Source organism: Drosophila suzukii, chromosome X (assembly GCF_043229965.1).
Source record: "Drosophila suzukii chromosome X, CBGP_Dsuzu_IsoJpt1.0, whole genome shotgun sequence".
NCBI classification, from domain to species: Eukaryota; Metazoa; Arthropoda; class Insecta; order Diptera; family Drosophilidae; genus Drosophila; species Drosophila suzukii.
In genome coordinates this window covers 5,936,258-5,961,804 of record NC_092084.1, presented here as the reverse complement: position 1 = coordinate 5,961,804, position 25,547 = coordinate 5,936,258, and the positions used below count along the sequence as shown (strand labels likewise).

Genomic DNA, 25,547 nt, shown 5'->3' with positions numbered 1-25,547 from the left:
CCTTTAAGACATACCTGTGCTAAAGTGATAATGGTGTTGCATAATCAATAAAGGAATAAAGAAGCACTAAAAAAATATAAATCATTTCGGAATTGAATTTTTTACCATCAAGTGGCTCCATCTTTCGGAATTCAGTGGAGTATATGTGAAGATTTAAATTAAAGTATACTTTTAAGCAAAGATTTAAGCCGCTAATAAGGTTTGAGGCTCGACTAAGCGAAGGCGAAAACCCATGCAAGCAAAAGCTATAAAATTATGTTTGACTAAAATTGAAAAATGGAAGTGCATCCATAAATATATATTAAAAATATTATTTATAAATTAAAATAAAACCATGGATGCCATAAATTAAGATGGATTTTTAATGTTACCAAGCCGTGTTATCTACGCCTACAGAAAATAAACGAGGAGTCTAAAAATAAACAAAGTCAAGAAAAGTGCATACGAGAAGTAATCGGAATATACAAGATCTGCAGCGGCTATGGCTCTAAGCAAGACCATCAAATCAAAAGCTGGCGCCAAAGACGAACAAAACGAACTGGTGAGTGTTAGATGGACCCCCTTAACCCACCCAATGCCCCTTAACCCGCATGTAACGTACAATCACATTGCTTATAGTTGCGGTCAAAACTATAGGGGTATACCTTTTTAATTTCGACCTAAAAAATATCTTTATCTTTAATTTTGTGTATATATAAATAAATGAATAAATTACTAAATTGTTAAACGTATTTAAAAAAAAAAAACTAAGTGATTTCAAAGCACTTGTAATGAGGCCTAAAAGCAGGCAATGAAAATGTATTGTAGCATACTTTTAGCCACCTCTGTTAGTATGTGAATAAATAAAAATCTGAATAACATATACCACCATTATTTTGACCGCAACTGTGCCCCCCGTTTGGCTGGAAATGTACTCACATTCGGGCCACGTTAATCGCGTAAGGTGGCTCAGGTAAAGTAAAGCTCGCCGAGCGGGCAAAAACAATGAATGGCTGCCGGCGTCGACGGCGGCAGAGGCAGAGGCAGCGACGGCGGCAGCGACTGAGGCAAAAACACAAAAAAAAAGTGAAAAAAAAGTTTTTCAGCTCAGGTGTAACAAACTAACGGTGCAGTTACCGACGGCCAGCAGTCGCAGACGCGCCATCGAACACGCCGCTCGCGATCGCGCTCTCCACTCGGATTTTCCGTTTTCCGTTTTTCATTTTCAGTTTATCATTTTTCCAGCTCTTCCAGCCTTTTCGCCTTTTTGGCCCCCCGATCGTTTTGCCGTTTCGGTTTCCATTTCCATTTCGTTGGCGCTTCATTTAACACAACCGCTTAAATTGAAAACCCCTCGAATCGATCTAAATTTAATTGTATTTGGTTTCGTTTTTTTCGATTGTCGCGCTGCACTTGATTTTTTTGTTCGTGTGGTTTTTTGCGCTAATTGCCTGAATGGCAAAGGCAAAGTGCAAAGTGTGACAGTGCAAGAGATAAAGCGAGATAAAGTGAGAGAGAGCGAGAGGGAGAGAGGAAGAGAAGGGTGAGCTGGGGCAAGTACACTCAGGAAAAATGCGTGCAAAAGAACTGGTTCTTGAGTTCTTAAGTGATGCCATATATTTGGCTGAATATTTAAGTAAACATCTAGCAAACTCTAGGGGGGATCTGTAAAAGTTCAAGGGATTCTACACAGAGAAAATTATGACGTTCTCAAATTAAGTTATTGTGTACTCAAATTGAGGATATACCGAATTTAAGTACAACATTTGGGGAAAAAACTCATATTGAGAAATATTGGACTCATTTTAAGAAAAAAAATTGAATTGATCACAAAATTCTCAATTTGAGGAAATGTGCTCTTCAGTTTCCAACTTAAGAATAAATATTCTCATATTGAGTATATAAATTTGCAAATTTATAACTATGATAATGTCTGAAGAACATGCTCTTCAGATATCATAGACTAGTGAAAAGTAATAAATCGGTGAAGTTCTATAAGGGCAGCATAAAACAGCAAAATCAAATAGGTAGGAAACTTTGATGTGTAATAAACATTGATCCTTAAATAACATATTTCAAAATGTTACTCAGGAAACATACGAAAATATTGTTAAATTTTAAGTAAGAACAGTATTATGTAGTGGAATACCGGCTTTGGGCGAATTCTCAAGAAACCCAATTAAAGAAACTGGGCCAAGCAATTGCCATAATAGAATATTGCAGATAACTATGCATGGAATTTCTCTCGATTACTGCCGCGCGTTCAAAAGCTATATATTTTGTGCTGTGCAGAATCGGAGATATATATTTTTATGCGATCCATTCCCATTTCCATTCCCGTTGCCAGATACGTGCAAAAAATTAATCATTAACTTGGGCTTTTTGCTTTTCGCTTTTTGCACTCACTCTTCGTAGTTCGTTTCGTATCTTTTCGCTTCGTTTTGCTGCTCAATTCGTTGTCGTGACATTTGTTGTTGTTGTTGTTGTGCGGCTGCATATTTGCCAAACAATTTAGTTTGTACTTCTATTTTGTTGCCATTTTGTTGATCTTTGCGTGTTGCATCATCCAGCCCACATGGCCCATCGCGCATACGCAATGTTGGCCCAGCAAATTAGTTCTAGTATTGGTGCAATATTGCAAGTTTGTCGAACAACCGACCCCCCTGCATCCAAAGCCCCCTTTTGAACAGGCCTCGAAAATATTTTCCCACCATTAAGAGACCCCCAAAGTCCGAGAGATCAGGCAATATAACAACAAGGCCTGAGAAACACTCACATATAACAACAAATCAAAGCCTGCACACAAAGTGTTGGACACTACACGGAAAACAAGAAATGATTATGTTGGGTTTCAATTACTTCAAAAATATTTACAAGAAATCCAAAAATAAAAATGTTGGAAACCAAAAATATGACGATATTATAAAATTCCTATATTTCAGCCATTAGAAAACCTTTCAAAAAGTACAAAAAACCATAGATAAGCATTTAAAAAATTTATTGGTATTATCATATAAATTCTATAAAATATTGAATTGTAAAAGAAATCATCCTAACATGGTTATGTTTTTAAATATTTACCCTTGGTCTGTACTTTTTTCCCCATAAAACTCTTTAAGAATTTAAAAACGGCTAATTTTGGACATATATTTAAAATTATATAATAATCACCCCTTAGTTTTGCTCAGTGTATGGTCTTATAAAGGGGGTTGGATGAAGTGTGGGATGCGGGTGGGGGTTTTTCACTAGCACCCACAACTAATGCAGTTGTTGTTGTTTTTTCTGTTGCTATTATTATTATTGTTGTTGCTGGCTGTTAGTTGCTGGTTATGTGTGGCTGCCTTTTTGAAAAAAGAGTTTTGTTTGCCTCGTTGTTTATTGTTGTTTTCAGCCGTGTTCAACTTGTTTGTCCGTTGTGGTTGTTGTGGGTGAACTATTTAAGATTTTTTCCCGCTCTTCTAAAAGGAAAAACTCTTTTTGGCCTGTCTTGCGTTTTTTGGACAGCAGCCACAATTCAATGTCTTTGTATGGCCAAAAGGCGTGAATTAAATGCAACTACAACATGCCAGTGGGAAAAGGGGTTTGTGGTAGGGGGCTTGGGGGATTGGCTGGGAGTTGCTTTGGATACCTATTCGTCGTTGACCAGTGCGTGACTTGTGGGCTCGGCTACAACTTTGCTATGGCTGCTCAGATCGCTCAGCTCGAAGCCTTCATATATGAAGTTGCTGGCGTAGCACACGAAAAAATAAGGAACATGACTTTATAACTACCGACGATATGTGATATGTAGAATTTTAACAAGTATTATTTCGTTCCAACAAAATACATTTGAAATTTCAAGTTTAGCTTTTATCAAGAGAGTCAGAATGATCTTAAGGCTTTGAATTAGTGCTTGGTCACACGGCGTTTCCAGTGTGACCTTGCTATGCATCCAATTAGTGGAACCTTTACTATAACAAAATATTTAGTTTTTCCAATGCCTTGAAACTGCAATAATAAGTGGTATATATATTCTTTATAATCCATAACATTATAAATCAAAATTTTCTACGGTTTTTCACAGTGTTTCGCTGCTGTTGCTTTTGGGTCAAGTAAAAGGCATTGCGATTGCATTAGGAATTGTCAAAGTTTGCCAAAGCTGCGACTCCAAACTCCAGCTCCCCCGAAAACAAGCGAGATTTTTCAATGGGTGACTCATGGCTGGGCGTGACGACCCCCCCCCCCAATCAGAGACCCCCATTTACTTAAGTCCAAGTAAGCCTGTGACAAAAGAGGAGGCATCGGCTTGGGCATCGCCTTAAGCGGCATTCAGACGAACCGAACTCAGAAGCTTCTCCTCCATATTTCAGCGCTTTTTGTTCGCGGTGGCTTCCATCGATTCCCTTTTACAAAACAACAAATCGATTTGACCGGAAGCAATTACAAAAATGGCCAAATTGCAGTCACAATTAAGTGTGTGTTGTTGTGGCGGCCTGACGTCATTGCGGTCGATCGCTAAAAAACCTAAAAAATAGCAAATCAGCCAGTCGAAAACAACCCGGTCGAGATTTATTGTCAGCTCGCCTAATTATCGATTCAAGAATCGTTTTCCCGCACCAACGAATTCGTGGCCTCTGCGAAAGAGATGTTTCGCGTCGGAGCCACATCCGTAAGAAGCATCTGAAATTTGGCAGATAGATGGTCAGCGGTCTCGGAAACAATGGGCAAAAAAACATATGCCGGTACTTGGACAGTTAGAACAGTTAGTATTTGAGGTGGTATTTTAGATCTTATAAATACTTTATAAGTCTCATTTGAGAAAGCCTTTGAAACTACAACATTTCGGTTACATGAAGTCAAAATCATTTTATTTTCATTATGATAAAAGCAGATCAAAATGGCATTTTTACATATTACTTTTTTAAATATCTTAAAATGCCATCTCTCTTTTTTAAGGAAAATGTATACATTTATATGTTTGGGTATTAATTTTTCTTAGACAAGTTAAGTCAAGTCAGATATTTTCGAGTATATCCGAATATTCCCTGGTTCAAAAACTGCATTCAGAGGGCAACATTTTCACAGCCCACAGGGCCTAGTTGAGGTTTTTGTTGCCGTGGGTCTGGTGATCTGACCTTTGGCCGCCTTTTGAGCCCAGTTAATTCCAACTGAGCCCAAAAGTTTGTTTTGTCCGAATTTCCACTTCCATTTTCCATTTCACCGCCTTGAACTGCGCACGTTGCCCTTTTGGGTTTCGGCCTGTATTTTGTTTTGGCTGCCAAAAAAGAAAAACAATTTTAGGTGGGATGGGTGGGATTTGCCCTGTACAAAAACAGATATCGTGGCTCAAATACCGGACCGCAGCCAGATCCATTTATGGCCCTTGGTAGCGGCTTAATGAGCTCGCAGAACCGTTCTAAACTTAACGCTTGGCGAATTTAACGCCCACTGAAAAGGGGGAAGGAGAACTAGCCTGGTTATCACTTGACCAAATATGAATACATGATTTGGATGTCATTTTGATGAAAAATAGATATCAACATGATGTATCAATAGAAGTTATATGTATTTATGAATTTAAATTCAATGATAAAAGAAAAACAGTTGTATGTATCGAAGAAATATTACTATACATTTATTTTAAAAGTGAAGATGCTGAAATAAAGGTTGAGGATTTTAGAATCCATGGCTTGAATTCTCCTGTCTTATTTGCCGCTCTTCATCTCTCATTCTCCGCTCGTGGGTTTAATTGAGGTTCGATTCCATTTTTTTTTGGATTGGCTTAGAATCCCGGGCCTAATCTTCGCAAGCTGGAGCCGTGAATCGCGCCCTGCGATGTGGTGCGAGCTCTGGACTTGCCGCCGAGCAATACCACAAACTGGAAGTGCGATTGGAATCGGGACTGGAACTGGAACTGGAACGGGCACGGGAAGTTGGCGAAGAACTGGAGGGCAGGGACAGTGGGTCGAGCAGATGTAGTCGGCAGCTAGAGCACAGCCACCGTTGCCACCGCCACCGTCAGATGATCGAATGGTGGTGATCCTCCTACTGTCGCCATGCACTTGCAGCCGCAGCAGCAGCAGCAGCCACGCCCACGCCCACGCCCACGATCCCGCCCACGCACCACCCAAGCACCACAACCAAGCACCACCACCACCAGCACCACTACAACCACAACCCCAACAATCAACAGCAAATAGTGGAGATTCCCGGAGTAGCAATGAATCTTCATCGGCATCCACGGGCGACACAGCCATTCCGGCTGGATATCTGCAGTTGCACCACCAAAAACAGAAGGATCCGGAGCATTATCCCCACCAACCTAGTCATAGTCATAGCACAGCACCACTGCCAGTTTTTGGCCATGGCAGATGGTTGCCCCTGCAGCCGCCGCCAAACGCCGTGCCCAAGCCACCGCGCACCCATGGGGTCAATGGGTCAATCGGCATCGGCATCCAATGGCATCCATCGAACGCCTATCCTGCCCCACATAGCAGCCACCCGCCAATCATCTTCCGCGTCCAATCGTCACTGCCAAACGGGAGCTTTACTAACGCCACCACCACCACAACCACCACCACTGACTACGTGCGTCACGTGACCCGCGTTAACTTCTACGACATTGATACTTCGCAGGTCGAATTCGAGCCCAAAGATGACGAGGAGAGCAACGAGGCCACGGCAAGCAATTGCGATACAGAAGCTATTACCAAAGAAGGTGAGTTGACCCACAAGATCCTTGGCTTGTACATCTTATTGTAGTCTCTAGGCTAACCGGAGGTTATACTTTGTCTTTGGATTTACCAATAGGATTGGGTTAACAAATCATCCTTTATTTGTATAGGTATTTATCACTAAGGGGGCATAATGAAGCAAGGTCTAAGAAGTTTGAGGGTTAAATAATTAACCCCTGGTTAACTCGATTATTCCTAATAATCTTAAATCTCAGGTCTTAAATCTTAATTTAATTTAAAATGCATGGTACTTATCATAATGTTAAATAGTTACCAGTTGATTTATCATTGCCACTTATGCACTTATGCTCAAAATTTAATTAGTTCCGGTTAGGTTAAAGTAAACTACTTTTTCAGAGGATAAGCATAAATAGATAGAACCTAATTCTGACGTATATAACTATCAGATCACTGTGATCCCCAGTGGCGAAGTGGGTTCGACAGATCATGTCAAGACAGTGATCACTGATTGCCCCCATAGATCGTGGGTGAGCCAATCAAGTGACATCATCATCATTGGCATGTCCAAGCCTTCAAACATCAGCCAACAAATTGCCACCAGCGTGAGATCACAGTGAGTGAGGAGTGAGAACACACGAGATATTGATGGATAGGTGCAGATAGCAGTGGTTTGACATAGTCACTGAGTTACTCACTCGATAATCGATAGTGGGTTGGTTGGGTAATAGTAGAATTAGAAGTCCTATAGTATAGTATATTATATAGTATAGTATAGTATAGTATAGCGTATACGCCGTAGAACTTTCCTAGCTTTAATATTAACCTCTCACATACTAAGCATACGACCCGAGGGCCAATGAAGATGAGAAACGAAAGCGAAAGCCTTGAATGGGATTCCGATCCATTTCCATTTCCATATTCATAATGCAGCTGCTAATCCCAAATTCCTTTCGCTCCCTGCCTTTTCAATTATAACACATATATACCACCCGCGGAAATCATAGAAAGTTTTGATTTAATTATGTGATTAACATAACACAAAGGCGCCACTGCCAGCAGCAACTTGCAACTAGCAAACTAGCAACTTGCAACTGCAACAATAAGTCGATTACTTGCGGCAATCTAAAAAAATGTATGCACAACAACCGTAAAAAACGTGTAAAAATTAGAAATAACAAGCGGCCAACAACAAAATGCAAATGCATGGAAGACTGCCAACTGAATCGCTGGAAAAATGATCCAAGGAAAATGTGTTGCTGCAGCAGCAAGAGATTTCCCACGTTAGCGAGTCATTAAAAATCAACTCGCAAGGCAACTTGACAAGCCATATGCAAAAGTGGGAGGAAAAGCGGTGGAAAAATTACAATAATTGGTGCACCACCTCGCGACACCACCTATGGATGGTACCACCCCCATCTGCCACCAACCTCCTGCTTTTGCTTTTATTGGAAAGGAAGTAGCTCCTTAGGTGCACCAAGAAAACGGGGATAGCTTTCTGTTTAATAATATATTTGTGATAATAAAGCCAGTTCCGGTAAAAAAGTATATTTATTAAATTTTAGCTTGAACTTTATTCAAATAAAAATAAAAGCTATTCTTTCTTATTCTAAAAAGAAAGCTATTCACTCAAAACTAGGAATCAGCCGATAGCCCAATCTACTTAAATAAGAATACTTAAATTTCTTTTCTTACTATCTAGGTATTTTTTATAATCTTCCTTGGATAAATTCTTCCTTAAAAAATAAAATTTTTTTTTATCTTAGTAACAAATATATATTTATTTTATTAATTATAGGGATATTTTTCCTCTGTGGATTCTGAAGTTTTTCCCATTTTTTTTCTGGGTGTGGCTAGTGACAAGTGCCCGGGGGGTCGTAAAACAAGGCGGGCGATGGAAATCGAAATCGCGACCGAGATCGAGGGGGGGAATCGGTTGACAGGCCATAATCGATACCACAATTAGTCCAAGTGGTGATCGCAGCCAGAGATGTAATGCAATATATCTGGGTGCTGTGGAAAGACCTGCAAACGGACAGATCGCTGGAAATGCGAGGAAATCGGCTGAAATCGGCTGAAATCGGCAGAAATCGAGGTTTGTTAAGTGGGCGTGGCGGGGTAACATAAATTCACATTAGCGTCAAGAGCCCAAGCGCAATCGATTGAAGCGAATCGGTTTTGGTTCGGTTTTCTTAGGATCGAAACAATGGCAAACGAAACCGAGAATGCAATTGCACCCGATATCCAACCTGCTGAAAAGCCCCTTTTTATAGACCACCCCACCCCCCCAACATTTTTCCCATTTTCCTGGCCACATTTTCCTACGATTTTCCTGTTCGTCTTGTGCCGTTTGTTTGCTTAATTGTGATTGTTGTTGTCGATGTGGTAGTTATTGTTGTTGCTGCTATTTATGAAGTGCTTGACTGCCCTGATGGAAGGGAAGAAGGGGATGGAGGGGGAAAAACTGAACCAGCAGCAGTTGCAACAATGCGGATATGTATATGTATCTATAGTATGCGCAAATGATAAAGATAAACAGTCTGGTCAGGCAAATATAGTCAAACAATAGACAAAAACCTTGGCACAGTGGCGCCTAGCTTTATAACGAGTTAATGTTGAGTAATCAGCTTTAAATGGTTTTTTTTTCAACTGAATGATATAAATAATGGAATACGAATAAAACAAATAGAAATATGTGAGATTTGATTGGTAAACTAGTCTGTTTTAGGTGAAAAATACCTTTATTTCACCTCTTGACCTCCGATTTCGAATGGGTTCACTTCCTAAAAGTATCTCATATAAAATTGTACAATGATTTTCCCAATTTTCAATTATAGATTAAGGCATATTATCTATCTATCTATTTATCTATCTTTTTTCATCTTTGAGTTGCCCTCTTTCTGCCACTGTAGGCAATCCACACTGTAGTTCGATCGACTGCCCAGCGGACTGCAATTGCGGGCTCGAATTCGAAGCAAGTCGCGGACTTAGATTCAGATTCAGATTCAGACAGTCGCCAGACAACGCGACGTCTCGTTTTCTGCCTCAGCCGCTGCAAATGCAGATAGATTATATAAGCGACCTTTAATGGTCCAGCGATCTCAATGCAGCCGAGATTCAGATGGGGAAATGGAAATATAAATGGATGCAGATGGAGCCCAGGCACCGGGCAGAGAAACCCTGCTCCGAAAGATGCAGATGCAAAAAGCAGGCAGCCAAATCACGCCGGCCAGTTTGTCGGATGTCCGTGCTCGGAGCCCTCGGCTCTCAACTTAGGCTTAGGTTTAGCACAGGTTGGCCAACAAAAGAGTTAGTGGTGCTCTCCTATATAATAGGGCTTTACAAAAATGGAATAACTTATTTATTTATTATTTTTTCTCGGTTAATAAAAACCTTAAAAGAGACTTTATAGTTTATTGTTTCGATAATATAAGCAATATTTTTTTATAATGTTACATTTTTCCTGTCTACCTTATAAATGGTATAAAAATATTTTAAGGCATAAAAACCATGTGAAACAAAAGCGGTATTGTAGGTTTTAATTTTTTTTATTAAAAAAACCCATATCTTCTGCTGTTTTTTTATGTATTGATTTTTTTTGTAAGTAAACAAAAACTCACAGCATTAAGATCGCAATAACAAGACGTGCCAAGTTGTAGGTAAGTTTTTGCTTTTCCCCCTAAATTTAACTATAGGTTTTTTCTAAAAAATAAAACTGACAGCACTAGCTATAGAGTACAGTTAGGCGAGAGACCAAGTTGGTCTGGGTTACGTAATTTGGCGAGTAGCTCGAATGCGCTGGAGCGCTTCACGCCCCCCAACCCACAGACTTCTTTTGTTAGAAGCGGCGGAGTAGATCTCAAAATGGGCATTATCCACATGCAAATGAGGCATCTTGGGCAGTTGGCTCTGTTGCAATTGGTGCCAAAAAATAAAAGCAGCAGCAGCAGCAGAGCCACGAGAGCCATTGGGCAACAACTTGTCCTGTCTGCAGATCGGCTAGCTGAAAGTTAGCAAAAAGCTCGGCTTTGAAGAGCTTTGATTTTGGCCTAAACCTGAACTGTTCAGTTCCAACCCAAGCTTCAAATTGGCAATCGACCTGCCATTTCGGTCTTGTGTAGCCGTCTTTTGGGATGCAGCCGAAATTGTGTCTATGGAAGAGCTCAAAAAATCATGTGTAATCTTTTCGAAACTTAGCCTTGACATCTTGATAAAAAATATTTAATAAATAGTTAAACTGATTTCACTGATTTCAATTTTGGCCTTCTTACCTCTTTCCATTAATAATTTTATTTGTTATTGGGATAATCACCAAATAATTTGTAAGGTACAATTTCAAAATCTTAGATACTTGAGATATTTCTTAAAAATAGATCATTATTTCCCGACATAACCATTTCAGAGGAGTGGATAACGAAGCGCAAGACAGAACTCACAACTACCAGACAGATCGAAACGAGGGTGAAGCGAAATGTGAAGCTGCAGGATGGCAAGGTGATCGAGGATTCGGGTCCTATTGTGTCCACCAATACGACCGAGGACACCGATAAGCAGGAAACGGAAACCACTGAGGTGAGTTTGTTTCAAGGTTGTATATCATATCATATAAGAACTTCGGTATTACCTAAATATGTGCTCCATTTACTTGAATGTTTTCTAATTGAATTATTTACAAATCTTTTCATTTCTTATAAAACCTTAGAAACGCGACCTTGACCTCCCGGACGACCTTGATGGCGATGCCCAGCTGATCGACGTGGCCGCCCTGCAGGCGGGCGCCGCAAATGAGACGCAGTTGGCCCAAATCCAAGAGGTCTTTGGACCGGCGGACGGAGCAGGCAAACTGGTCAAGCGAATGGTTCCACGTCCGGTGGATGGGCTGGTGCGTCAGACGGACGACAAGCGGGTCATCTCGCACGAGGAGATCAAGGACTACCTCGAAACGGAGGACGTCAAGCACCACGGCGACTTCACAGATCAGGTGAGTCCTTGATTGATTTACCAAAGTGATTGTGGATTTTAATAAAAGAGAAATATCATTACATTTATGGGAATGTTTATTTTCTGTTACCAGCCCCATACATAAATACCTTCTTATTTATTAAGATCTTGTGATATAGGGAATAGTTCTTAAGAACATTTCGCCGCATAAACGTTAAATGAGTTCTCTCCGGCTCTCATACCATATTACAAAGATGCTTAATCTTAAGTTTACAGCATCTAATTTGACAAAAGATTGATCGAGAAAATTGAATTTGCTACGGATTTGATGGAAAATGGCTTCAAAACGGTGGTGTATGATCGATGTTTTTGGCAGGGGGGAAAGCTCCATTTTTCTTATTAGAAGGGGCCTTATGGGTTTAACCTCCACTTGGTCGTGGAACTAGCTCCCACTCCCGACCTCCGACCCCCGACCCCCCACTGTGGAGTGTTATTCGTCTTCGACCTGAGCTTCAACCATATTTTCATCTCATCACGAGTGGTGCGGTGGCTCATTGTCTGCACCACTCTCCGCTCTTAACAAGAAGAAGATCACCTAAGACCGGTTGGGTTAAACGAAACAGGAGCGGTTCAGGCTTGTTCACTGAATTAATAAAGATCAGGTGAAAATGTAGATATGTTTTCACTCAAGAAAGACAGATAAAAACCTCTAAAAGATATTAAATTAAATACGGGGCTTCACATCACCTGAAAAATCATTTGGTACTTTGATAGGTATGGATAGATATATGTAGATAGAATAGATTGTTATAGATTTCTGTAAAACCAGTTACGGTTAAAATTTTAAACTAAGTCAAATCAATCAGGGAAACTTGTAGAATTGTATATATTATATTTCTCCGAGTGTTCTCCTGTGTAATCGGAGACAGGACTGTGGACAGGCCGAACCGAAAATTGGCGTAAATAACTGAAAATCAATTCGGCGTGAAAAGCAACTATGTAGCAGCACTGGATAGTTTGCTTTTTTTTTGTACAGTACGCTGCCAACCTAATGAACCCAAAATTTTTTTATTTTGTAGTAGTTTTATTGCTGTGTAAATTAAGACAATGGACGAACAGTTAATAGTTACGAAAGTTGGTCCTTCGATAACGGTCCTTCGATAGACTGTACCTTCCTAGCTTACCGGTGTAGAGATGGTAAGCTGTCGATATCAATTTTTAATAACAGACTGTTCGCACTTGGGAGTGTTAACTGTATTTTTCTCTTTTTTTTGCTCATTCGAAAGTTATTGGTGTTGTTTTTGGAGCTGCATCCCGCTGTCGTCGCTGCCGCTGCCCAGCCGGCGGCGCAGTCGCTGCCTCTGCCAGCGCCGTGCTTCTGCCGATTACTTTGCGCTTTGGGCCGTCGGACGATCAGTTGCCGTCGAGCGAGCGAAGAGAATACACCTCGCCGTGCTTTCGCGTTTCCACTCGCCTCGTTTCGCCTTGATGTACTGTTATATTTCTTTTTTGCATAGTTATCTCTCTGTTTATCTCCGCTCGAAAGACAATCGGTGGAAAAAGCACATTAATCGTTGATCAGTTATCGGGATCGCCACTCTCTCTCTCTCTCTCTCGCTCTCTTCGGCTGTGCCTTGTTGTTGTTTTTATTGTTTACAAAAACAAACTTTAGTGTTTTTTGTGTGTGTGTGCAGCTTAGTTTTTGTTTTAATTTATTTGTAAATGCGTGGGCCTTTTGGCCAAGTTGGTAGATGGTGCAACAGAGATTAGAGCATCGATAATTTTGTGAAAAAGTTGGCGGAACAACAAGGAGAGCCACACAGCCCCAATTTGCATAATTATCAAGGTGCGATATGTTCCAATACTTAATGGTATAATTAAGGCCATAAGCATCCCGAAACTTCCTCCCCTAAAACAAATTTTTCCCGACGCGCGGTCTTGGGGACCCAAAAGACCAACTAAAACCGGTAGTTGGCAATTAACCAAGCCAAAAAGGTAATGCCATTGAAGATGTGTTGGGGCTCTTGTTGTGGTCGATATGCGGACACTTACAAGGCATCAGAGCTGGCCGTCTTCAAAATTATTATTGAAATATGTTATATTTTGATTCGATTAATAGTTCGGTTAATAGTCATTAATCAAGAGATCTATACATAATCGATAAATTAATACGAATTCTTAATGCAGTTCCAACCATAATTTAGAGATTAAGGTATTGACAATAATTCTAAAGTGGTACAATTTTGTACCTTTTATTCGGGGCCAAACTTTCATACAAATTACAAAAATTACTTTTTTTTAGAGACTGGTCTTAAATGGTCTTTTGATAGCCACCTAACAAATCAATAAGTATTTAAATATTCTATTCTAATAATAGTATTTCTAATTCTTCGTAAATCATTGTCATTCCTTTACCATTGCAATGGAAGTTTTGGCTTGAAGATTGTAGTATGTGTTGCTTCAACCACTGTGATGCTGTAATTCCCAACTGGTTCTAGCTCTAAATGCAGAAATAACATATTAACTTTTGAAAATGTTCGTTCCTTGCTTTGAGTTCATTGTTTGTGTCAAACTAACCAAGTAAAATCGAGTATTTAGTTTTGTAAAATTAGTTTTTTGATGGTCAGCACTGCAAGGCATACACACTGGGATGAGCGAGAGAGATGGGCTGGGGCTGGCTGGCAGAAAGAGAGAGGGCGATGGGAGTGCACACTCTCCCGAAGGCGAAACCTCTGAAAAAAAACCCAGAGCAGCTGGCTTGGGGCCCGGGGCAGACCTGTTCTGAGCCAGGTTTAATCAATAGCCAAAGTGCGCGGCGCGGCTACTGCTGTGCTGCTGCTGCGGCTGCTCCTGCTTGGCTTTCTTGGATTCTAGGCGTGTCTGCGGCAGGTCCATGAACCTAAGATACAGATATACACAAACACCAACCAAGCAACCAAACAACCAACTAACCAGCCCAGCCGAACACCAAACCCCACAGCGACTGCGAACTGCGGAATCGGTGCGAGATATACATAAGTACATAGCACATTAAATTCGTCCATGCCACATTCAGAGAAGTTTTGTGGAAAGCGACCACAAAAAGTGTTTGGAATTTGAATTTAAATTTTGTATCTCTCGGTACGTGTACTTCTTTGTCTCAGTCGCAGCCGCAGCCGCGGCCGCAGCTACAGTCTCCAGGTGTATCTATGTGACCACGTAGCGCTCTGTGTGAGTGGGTACTTGGCTGGCCGAAAACTCGTTTCGAGTCAGTCTAGGTGCCCCCACATGCTAAACCAATCCAATCCAGCCCAAACAACTCTAATCAGCAAATGCCAATCAGCGGCAGCAGCAGCAGCCGGGCAGAGGTTCAATGGGGGCTTAAAACGGGGCCTAAAGGGGGTCCAAAGGGGTCTTGGACTTAACAATTCACGCAACGGAAACGATAAACCGAGTCCGAGGCCCACAGACCCCAAACCCAAACCAAGTATCTTTCCCGGCTTCGCTGGCCACTGCCACTGCACAACTCCCAGCTTCGAATTTGACTGTAAGCCCCAGCTTCGTCTCTCCAAAACCCCAAAAACACCACCATTAGCAGTCGTTTACACTGGCGAAAATGATGTTAAGACCCCTTGAGATAACCCCAATACGGAGTTGGCTTCTTGGGATTTTCACCTCTTAGATGATATTACTTTCAAGGGGTCATCATAGTTAAGTAGTGCTAGCTGTGGGCAAAGGTCGTCCAGCATTGCAGGAAATACATCTTAGAGTTATTTTATTTAGACGGATAGTTCTTATAGCTAACGAAGCTCCCAAAGTTATTTACTTTGATTTTTATTTAATTTTCAAGATCGGTACTTCAATTTCGATGGTGATCACTCTGCCCAAACAAATAACTGAAAGCAAGTTGCTTTTCGCGACCCACACAAGTGACCTTTGATGCTATCTGCTGGATCTGTGAAGAGGGAGTTGTTTGGATTTTTGTTACCGTGTAGACATCATTATCACATGCAGGCGCGTTGGCGTTGGCCGCACACTAACTGAATTACAATAATAATAATCGATCGAGAGCTCAGCTCCATTCCGCTCCGCTTCGCTCAGCTCCGTTCGGATCGGTTCAGTTCGCCTCAGTTCGGAGAGGTTGAGCAACTCCCAAGGCAAACTGGTCTTGCTCGGTCTTGGTCGCTGGGTCCAAGCGATCCACTCCACTGTTTACACAGGAAAAAAGGCTAAAACGAATTCATTGTTGTCAGAAACAGTCGTATACAACGAACTGGAGATGTTGAAACCCTAGGAACCTTTCCTTGAACTTATATACCACGGTTAAAACTTGCTACAGGATAGGATATTAGATATCATACAGATATCAAAGATATGTTCATGAAAAAAAACTTATTATATTTTATAGATATTATAACCATTAGAACCTTTCTTTCATTGCATATACCTTTTTTTAATTTAGTACCAGATACATATGCATAAATGTAGTTTAGACTTAAACTACCTTTACATTTTTTTTAAATTGAAACGGGTTTTCGTAGATCTTTGTTATTTCATTTTAAAGAAGAAGCTAGCGCCTTTTGTCTCAGTGTACTCTGCTCCGATACCTCGACCGATCCACAGCCATCCCGCCCCCTTTGACTGCCTTTAAAAATTTGCTCATTTCTCTTTTTTCCCATTGCGATTTTGCTTTGTTTTTCATTTATTTTCTGCTGGTTTCGGCCACTTGGCATGCCAGGCCAGGCAACATGGTCAGCAAAATGTCCATTTGAATATGCTGGCCGCAACATGAGTGTGCATACGAAGTATGGGTCTTAAAAGTACCAGTTCGAGTGCGAGTACTTACCCACCAGGCCCTCCTGCACCTGGGAAACCCTCTGTTTCTAGCCGCTTTTCGCTGGAATTCCAATTCAGTTTTGGGTTTCGGCCAGGTGAAGGCAATAAAGCGAATCAAGATAAATCACAACATGCGGGAAAAGTTGTCAACGCACATGGGGCTATCCAGGATTTTGGAGTGGGGAATTGTTTCTGGCTACATAACCCACAGAGTATTAACTGAACTTTTCAACCAAAGCTTGTTTAAAACAGTCATAATTGAAAATAAACAGCTCAAAGTTAGGATACAAATGGAAAATTCATTATAATGCAAAATTAATTATAATTGTAAGGTAATTAGAGAAAGACTAAATCACTTGTCGAGCCAATACGCTCGGTATTCCGAACCATAATGCCCCCCAAGGTGATTGCGGTATTTTTGGTCAATGACAAATAACTTGACAATGCCAAAATCAAGATCGCCGAAAGGGGTCTACGGGGATAAAGGTGAAGGGGCACATATTTATAAAGGTAAATAGGTAGACGGAGAAGAAATGATTTGTACCCGCCTCAAAAGACCAAACTCTGCGTCATCGATTGATATTAATCACCGATCCCCTCCGAAATAAAACCAACACTTGAATAACCCCAAGCTTATCAGCATATTTGCTTGAACATTTCGTGCCCAATGGGTTTTAGTGAAAAGAAAAAAGCCGGGATTAGTGGATGGGTAAAAAAATATGGCTTAGGGGCTGACTGACCATCAAGTTTCTGGCTGAAAGCGAGAGAGATGGAAAAAAACAACTGGCTGAGCAACAACAAAACACTTTCTACGCGCGTTACCGTTAACGCAAGGTCGTCGACAAACAAAAAACAACAAAAAACGAAAAAATACAACAGGTTCAGGGGCGGAGGAGCTGCATGGGGGCAGGGGGATCGACTTCGGCTTCGAATGACGAATAGATACAACTCTTCAGCTCTTTATCCGCTGACCAATGTCACCCAGGCGTGCCATCTGCTCGTCATCCAAGAAATCCAAGATGCGATACCCATTGCGATTCGACCTTGAGCTGTCCATGCCGAAGCAATCCCTTCTGCAACTCCCCTACATAGAGAAAAAACATGCCTCAAAAGTGATACGAACAAAGATAGAACCTTATGTGTGAAATCAGATAAAAAAACAGGCAATCGCCATATGAACTTAATTATTATCTGTAATAATAATCAAGCTATTACTTATAACTTTCTAAAAAATATTTTTAGAAAACCTTCAAATAAAATATAAATTGTCATACATTGTTAAGAGTTTTGTTTATAAATAGTAGGACTGAGACTTAATTATTTCGCAACTTCAAAACCCTCGTTTATTTACATTACAAAGGTATTTTTCACTGTGTAAGCACCTCCCCCTCCCCATTTCCCCCCATTCTTGAGTCGCATTCTTGACTTTTACCGTTACCTCAATGACGTTGCCCCATCCGCGTTGGCAGCTCGAAAAAGTAAGTGGATTGTGGATTTGTTTTGTGGTTTCTCGCTGTCTTGTCTTGCTCTGAATACTAAAGTGAGGAAGGGGTTAAGGAATGGGTGGATGCATGGACGGGGGAATGGGTGGTTGCTGAGGGGGCCAGGAGCCACCATGTGCAGTGACTGCATCGCTGGAAAAATGATGCAACCCTTTGGGGGGAATGGGCCACATACGATATGGTTTACCAATTGGAATCCGCTAAATGAATCTGGGATAGTGTGCCTAAGAGCTATACCATTTATTATGGGTCTTTTATAGACCTTAGATTAGGACTTGGTTAAAAGATATTTCTGTTCATAAATACACTATAGGAAGAATATTTGGGTAAAACATGGACGAACTTGCTCCTTGACGTTCCTAAAATCGTATCCCCCTTTTTTCAGACCTACGTGAACGCAGTTCGCGACGGAGTCGAGGACCTTGAGGCCGTCCTCTGTTCGCCGGAGAGCCAGCGACAGTTGGTGCCGCTCGGGCCGCAGGTGGTGGCCAACCGGAGCAAGTCCCGCAAGACGATCGACTCGGAGGACACGCAGAAGCGCTGTCTAGCCCAGGAGGACGGCACCCTGGTCACCGAGAGCCGACGGACCACCGAGCACGAGCTTATCATCGACGACGAGCTGCCCGATCCGCCTGCCGCCCACTCAACCGCTCCCGATGACCGCGGACTGCAGCTCCAGGTGGGCGAGCAGGTGACCACCACGGCGGCCAACCAGCGGTTCTTCCGCCAGCGGGACGAGCAGCATGTGGACGTGCTAGCCAACGGCCGGCTCCATTCCACCGAGATGCGCTACGCCGCCGAGACCACACAGATGGACAAGGACGGGCCCGCCGATCTGGAGCGCCCGGGCGACTGGGATAGCCTCTCCGACCGGATGCGCAAGCTCCGTCGCTCCCAGCAGCAGCAACAGAAGGGTGAGTCCACCTCTAGATGGAAGACAATAGAGATTGGATCGGAATTCTGTATATTTCTATCGGATCTATACAGTACATTATACATAAAATAAGTTACATACATACACTCCCCAAAATACAATATATAGTAGTACCCTTCCACTTTATACTCATAAACGGGTATAAATGGAGTAAAATGTTGACCCTCTTTAAAAAAAAATAAATTTATGTAGATTATTAGAGAATTCAACCACCAATTCATAGAGGTATCCCACATCAAAATCGGAATCCAATTACTAAAGTTATGGAATAACGAAGTACAATTTTGGGCTCCCATATAGAAAACCATCAGATTTACTCAAAAATCTAACATGAAAATGGGCTAAAATTTTGACCCTCTTTTAAAGGGAACATTTTAATGCAGATTATGAGAGAATTCAACCACAAATTCATTGAGGTATCCCACATCAAAATCGGAATCCATTTACTCAAGTTATACATAAAAGAATTGCAGTTTTTGGTTCCCACTTTAAAAACCATCAGATTTGCTCAAAAATCTAACAGGAAAATGGGCTAAAATGTTGACCCTCTTTTAAAGGGATTATTTTAATGCAGATTATTAGAGAATTAAACCACAAATTCATAGAGGTATCCCACATCAAAATCGGAATGCAATTACTCAAGTTATGGATTAATGAAGTGCAATTTTTGGTTCCCATTTTGAAAACCATCAGATTTACTCAAAAATCTAACATGAACATGGGCTAAAATTTTGACCCTCTTTGAAAGAGAATATTTTAATGCAGATTATTAGAGAATTCAACCACGAGTTCATAGAGGTATCCCACTTCAAATTCGGGATCCAATAACTCAAGTTATGGAATCTGGAAGTGCAGTTTTGGGGGTCCCATACTGAAATACGGAAAAAAGTAACATGAAAACAGGCAAAAATTTTGACCCTCTCTTAAAGGGAATATTTTAATGTAGATCGTTAGAGAATTCAACCACCTACCCATAGAGGCATCCCATATCAAAATAGGAATCCATTTACTCAAGTTATGGAATCAGGAAGTGCAATTTTTGGTTCCCATTCTATAAGCCATTGAAACTACGGAAATATTTAACATGAACATAGGCTAAAATTTGGACCATCGTTTAAAATAAAGTTTTTAATGTAGATTTTTAGAGGATTCAACCACGAACTCATAAAGGTATCCCACTTCAAAATCGGAATTTAATAAGCCAAGTTACGGAATGTAGAAGTGCAGTTTTGGGTTTTCATTTGGTTTAATTTGTTTTGATTTTTTTTATTTGATATATTCAGCGTCTAATCGATGACATCAGTTTCGTTGATTCAGCGAAACTCGTTTTAATTTCAATAAAACATTGCATAATTTGAATAAATACAATATATTTAAGATAACAATCGAAAATTCCGAGAATTAAACGCTAAGATCGTTTAAGCTATGGATTTAGTTCCTTGGCCAAATATTATATCCAATTTCCAACCGATTACAGAGGTGGCCCTGCTGGCGGATCGCAAGGATGCGCTCACCAAGCGACCCCTGGACTTCGACCGCGAGGAGGAGACGCGCAAGGGCGAGACGATGAAGTGGCTGGAGTCGCACTTCGGCAGCGAGTCCACCGCCTCCAACGATTCCCGCGACGACGAGGCCGACGCGGAGGTGGAGCCCACCAAGAAGAGCTACTTCAATGTGACGATCAAGTCGCAGAGCCAGCCGCAGGGGCAGGCTCAGGCGCACATCCATGCCCAGTCCCACCTGGCCACCCAACAGCATCCGCATCCGCAGCACATCTCCCATGCCCATCATCCCCAAACGCTGCCCAGGAGTGCCGAGCGGGAGAGGGAGCGGGAAAGGGAGCGGGAGCGGGAGCGCGAAAGGGACCGCCATCCCTTGGCCATGACCACGTCCGCCACGCTGGAGCGAAAACCACCGACCAATTTGGCAGGCGGCGGCGGTCGCTCCAAGTACTTCCAGGGCATCTCAAACTGGTCGGAACGCAAGGATCCCGGCGCGCCGGTCAATCACTTCTCCTCGCAGGCCTTCCGCGACGATCTGCAGGAGACCATCCGGCGCAATGGCCTCAAGAAGAAGGTCAGCGGTCCAGGCTCCAGCCAGGGATCCGCCCTGGCCCAGGAGTCGACTATGCCGCCACCGCTCAAGGACAGCTATGTCAGCCGCGAGGATATCTTGCAGCAGAAGCGCCAGAGCTTGTCCTCGCAGTTCCTGGCCCGATCGATGCGCGGCTCTCGCGATGCCCTGGACGACCTGGAGGCCATACCGGGACCAGGACCAGGACCAGGTTCATCCATGATATCACCCCGTGCCGAGGAGCCATCGCACAAGCGGATAGCCTACGGTCATCGCGGCAGCAACTCCGGCACCCACACCAATGGCCATGTGGTGAACGGAGTGACCCCCGTTCTGGTGAATGGTCGGGGCAAGAGTTACGAGCCAGTTGCCCCGCCGCCTGCTGCAGTGCCTCCACTGGAGTTCAGCGGGAACGGCGGCGGCAGCCAGCTGGGCCTCAATCCGCGACCCACAGTCCCGCAGCGACGACGTGCCATCGAAAAGAAGCTGGGCGAGCACAGCCACAGCCACAGCCACCATAGCCACTCATCACACACTTCGCACACCGGCCATCTGGGGGTCAAGTCGCAGGCTCCGCTGCCATCGCAGGTCAGCCAGCTGGAGCCTCCGCCGGACTATTCGCCGCCGCCCAGGAGTCGCAGTCGGTCGTCCTCGCCGCAGGTGGACTATCTGATGACCAGGTGGGCTATGGGAGTGGGCAATCTATCCTCCTTTAAAAAATACATTAGATTACAGACACTGCAGTTGTTGTTTCGTATCATATTTAATTAGTAATGGTAACTGACTTAAAATTACCTCTTTCAGTTCTAGAGGGATTTAATATTCCCATGTTTCTATCTTATGAGCACTGCACACACAAATTACCCATACGACACGTATGCCAGTTATAATTTTGTCAAACAAAAGTGTTCATCCATTTTTAACCTTGTTAGCTTATTGATTTCGTTGAAATAATTCTTAAAAAAAAGGAGAGCAAAAATTAAATAATAGTTTGAAACTCAAAAAGCTAACGATCGAAGGCAACAGTGCGTATGAGTGATTAACTTTAGGATTTTAAACAAAAATGTCCTGGAAAATGGATAGCCCCTAGGAGCACTGTCTGTATTCCTGTCTGTTATACATTACTTTTAAGACGTTTAATATTTTCTGGTTATGACTATTTGTAGACTCTACTTCTTGAGAACTTAGAGTTATGCATGGTTGTCACATGCCAATACCAAAAATTCTTCAAACTCCTAACTAACCCCTGTACTCCCTATAGAGAGGCTCCCGCCAGCACGATGACCCTCAGTCGGAAGCAGCAGCAGCGCACCCGATTCGCACCCACATCCAGCTATCCGCCGGCCACTGGAGGAGCTGGTAACCTCCGACCACCGGGCGCCACCTCGGCCTCCACCTCAAACCTCTCGGCCATGAGCGGAGGTGGTGGCGGCCACGGAGGCAGTACCTCCAAGTCCAGCCGCATGGGCCAGGTGATTGGCAACTCGCTGCGGAAGCTGGTCAGCAAAATCCGTTCGGCCAGTGCTGAGCGCAAGTTCCGCATGAAATCGGCGGCCAGCAAGTCGCGCGAACAGTCGCCTAGTCCAGGACATGATCCCCGAGGAGCGGGTCCGCCGGTGACCACTTACCAGCAGTACAATGTGATCGATGGGCACATCGGTAGCCACGATTCCGAGGACTCCAATAGCGATAATCAGCGGCGCAGGGAGAGGGAGCGCGAAAGGGAGCGGGAAAGGGAACGGGAGCGGGAAAGGGAGCGGGATCGGGAGCGGGAACGAGAGCGAGATCCTCCCAAGCAGGAGACCTCATCATCGCGGCTGAACTTTAAGCGCGCCGAGTCCGCGGATCCCCAGCTTCAGCACCTGGAGCAGGCCATCAGTCCCAGGCAGCGGTACTACCTGGGCGAAGATCCCTACTCCAGCACGCTCTACGGCAAGGAGAATCTCTACGAGCGACGCCCACGTCAGCGGTAAGAATATGATATATATATGATAAGAAAATATATAACGCTATATAACTACTTTTTATAAAAAAAAACTAAACCGTGTAATCCATAAAAACTTCTTATAATACCTTCAAGTAATCCTTAAATATATTAGTATATGAATTTTAAATCGTTTTCATTCATTTGTAAGTTCTTAATTGAATGATAACATCCAAGAAGGATGATGGTAGTTTCTGGTAGAGTTGATTTTCTAACAAATAAGATGTCAAAAACATTTTAATGGATATTTTTTTAAAGACTTTTTTAAGGCAATGTTTTTGGTATCTCCTTGTATTTAAATTCGAATTAAGCCTTATGATATAAACAATTAAATGTAACGATATTTAAGAACCCATTGTATTTTGAACTTTTTGCAGCAACATGGAGCGTCCGGATGAGCGAATGGAGCGCCTGGAGCGGGAGGATGACTACTACGAGTCCCGGGCTCCGCCGCCGGTGACGGCCGCCCACACGCTGGGTCGCTACCAGAAGCACGGCCAGCGCTTCAGCGGCTCCACGCCCAATCTGCACCAGCAGCAGCAGGATTACCGCTCGGCCCAGACGCTGCCCCGCAAGTTGCACGAGCAGCGCACCCAGAGATTCGGGAACGCCATGGAGAAGCAGCCGCCACCGGGCAGGGGCAGCTACCTTCCTGCCCCCGGGCAGCAACACCAGCAGCAACAGCAGCAGTCGCGGGGGGTTCCGCAGAACCACAATCAAAGCCTGAATCCCAACCCAAGTGGAAACCCAAACCCAAACCCAAACCCGAATGCCATGCAGCCGCAGGGACCGGCGAAACCGGCTCGCACCTACGCCAAGGTCCTGAACCGCAGCAAGAGCTTCAATGTGCACGGCATGAACGGCAGCAACGATCCTAGTCCCATCTACATCGAGAAGCTCACCCGGAACAACTACCAGCCGCGCCAGGAGCCGACCTTTGGCTACGGACTGGGCCAGGGCCCGAACGCCAACTACAAGTCCAATCCGCATCTCTTCTCCGGCAAGGACAACTCGCTGAAGGGCGGCCTCAAGAGTCCGTCGATCGTGAATCTCATCAGTCGCAGCCAAAAGGATCTGACCAAGATCGCTGGCTGCGACGAAGACGACGGCGTCGGCTATCCGGAGCAGGACAAGAAGCAGCTATATCTGCGCGGCCTGCACCAGCAGGCTCCGGATCTGTACCGGGTGATCCACGGCGACGAGGAGTACGGCGGATCGAGGAAGTATCCGCTGCAGGCCAAGTACTCGCTGGACTCGCGTTCGCCGCCCTCCGTGGAGCTCAACAAGGACACGGCGAGCATTGTGCGGCGCGGCAGCGAGGTGGAGCATCTGCATCATCAGCAGCAGCAGCAGCATCACCACCACCACCACATCCAGAGCCACCAGCAGCAGAATCTGCGACGTGGCTCGGGAGCCACCATCATTGAGCTGCGCACCGCCGCCGGCGGCCATCGCAAGTGATTCGCCATCCTCCCGAGACCATAAGATCCTACTATCCTATGTAGTCGAACTTTCCTCAATATCAATTAAAATTTTATTTTGTTGATACCAAAATTGAAAAATGTTTTTCAAGTTGTAAATCCTAACTTCTTATAAAGTAACATCTACTCTTTTATAGAGAGTTTAAACATATAGAGTTTCTGGAAGCCAAAATACAAAAATCCCATAAATCGAACTTTGGAAATCTCATTATACAGCGAGTTTCTAGAAACAAAATACATAACTAAATAAAAAACCTTAAAAACGTTTCCAAGAGCTGTTATAAAAGAAAACACTGTATTTTTCTGTAATACCTAAATATATAAATAGAACGCGCATTGGGGAAGTTCGACTATTCATCCACGCCTCAAGCTCACCCAAGCTCACCTAAGCTCACTTTATCCCTAACTATTTGCTAACAAATGCTCGGCCGTGGGCTTTAGTTTCATTTGACAAGCAGCAAATAAAAATAAAAGGCCAATCAACCAATTGAATGTTATAATATGGATAATACAAAGCTACAATGTTGATGGTAAATGGAAAACGAAATACAAAATTAATGTTATATAGAAAGCGAAAGATAAGAAAACAAAATCTATATGTAACGTGGAAGACATTCCCACTGTCCTGCCACGCCTCTTCCAATCGTAATTTGATAATACTATAATGCCTACATACGTCTAATTACTTGATCTACTTTATCATTTTTGTTTTTTTTTTTACTACTAATATTAACGTTTGTTGTATAGATACCGTTAAATGGATAAAATCTAACTAAAATAACTAATATTAATTCGATATTATTGTACAATTTTGATTAATAAACAAATTGCAATTAAAATAAAGTGCCAAAATAAACAAGATCTTGGGTTATATTGATTGGTGACGAGGGAATTGGTGTTTCGGAGTTAAATGTTTGCTTTTGTAAAGCTCAGATATAGTAGTTATATTTTATTTAATTATTTTTTTAGGTTGCAAGAATTTGAAATGCGTTGCTCCTATTAAATAAACAAATGCTACAAAGTAAAACTGAATTTCTACAGCCCATAAATGTATTATTGGTCACACAAAGTGTGAGAATCAGGCATTTTGTAATTGATAAGTTCAATAGTCGCTTCAGGCTTGCAATATTAATTTCATATAAGAAACTACAATGTTCGTACAGTTGA

At 42.8% G+C, this 25,547-nt stretch overlaps 1 protein-coding gene across 1 annotated transcript; it reads left to right on the top strand.

The window, feature by feature from the left end:
* Positions 1-1,126: 1,126 nt before the first annotated feature.
* chas (chascon) lies at positions 1,127-25,239 on the top strand. The gene is given in 10 exon segments (XM_070997797.1): positions 1,127-1,532; positions 5,745-6,101; positions 6,103-6,128; positions 6,131-6,676; positions 11,053-11,222; positions 11,353-11,631; positions 18,294-18,822; positions 20,320-21,595; positions 22,177-22,884; positions 23,277-25,239. Coding segments are annotated over 9 exon segments (4,731 nt in total). The 5' UTR covers positions 1,127-1,532; positions 5,745-5,988; the 3' UTR covers positions 24,361-25,239.
* The last annotated feature ends 308 nt before the right edge of the window (positions 25,240-25,547 follow it).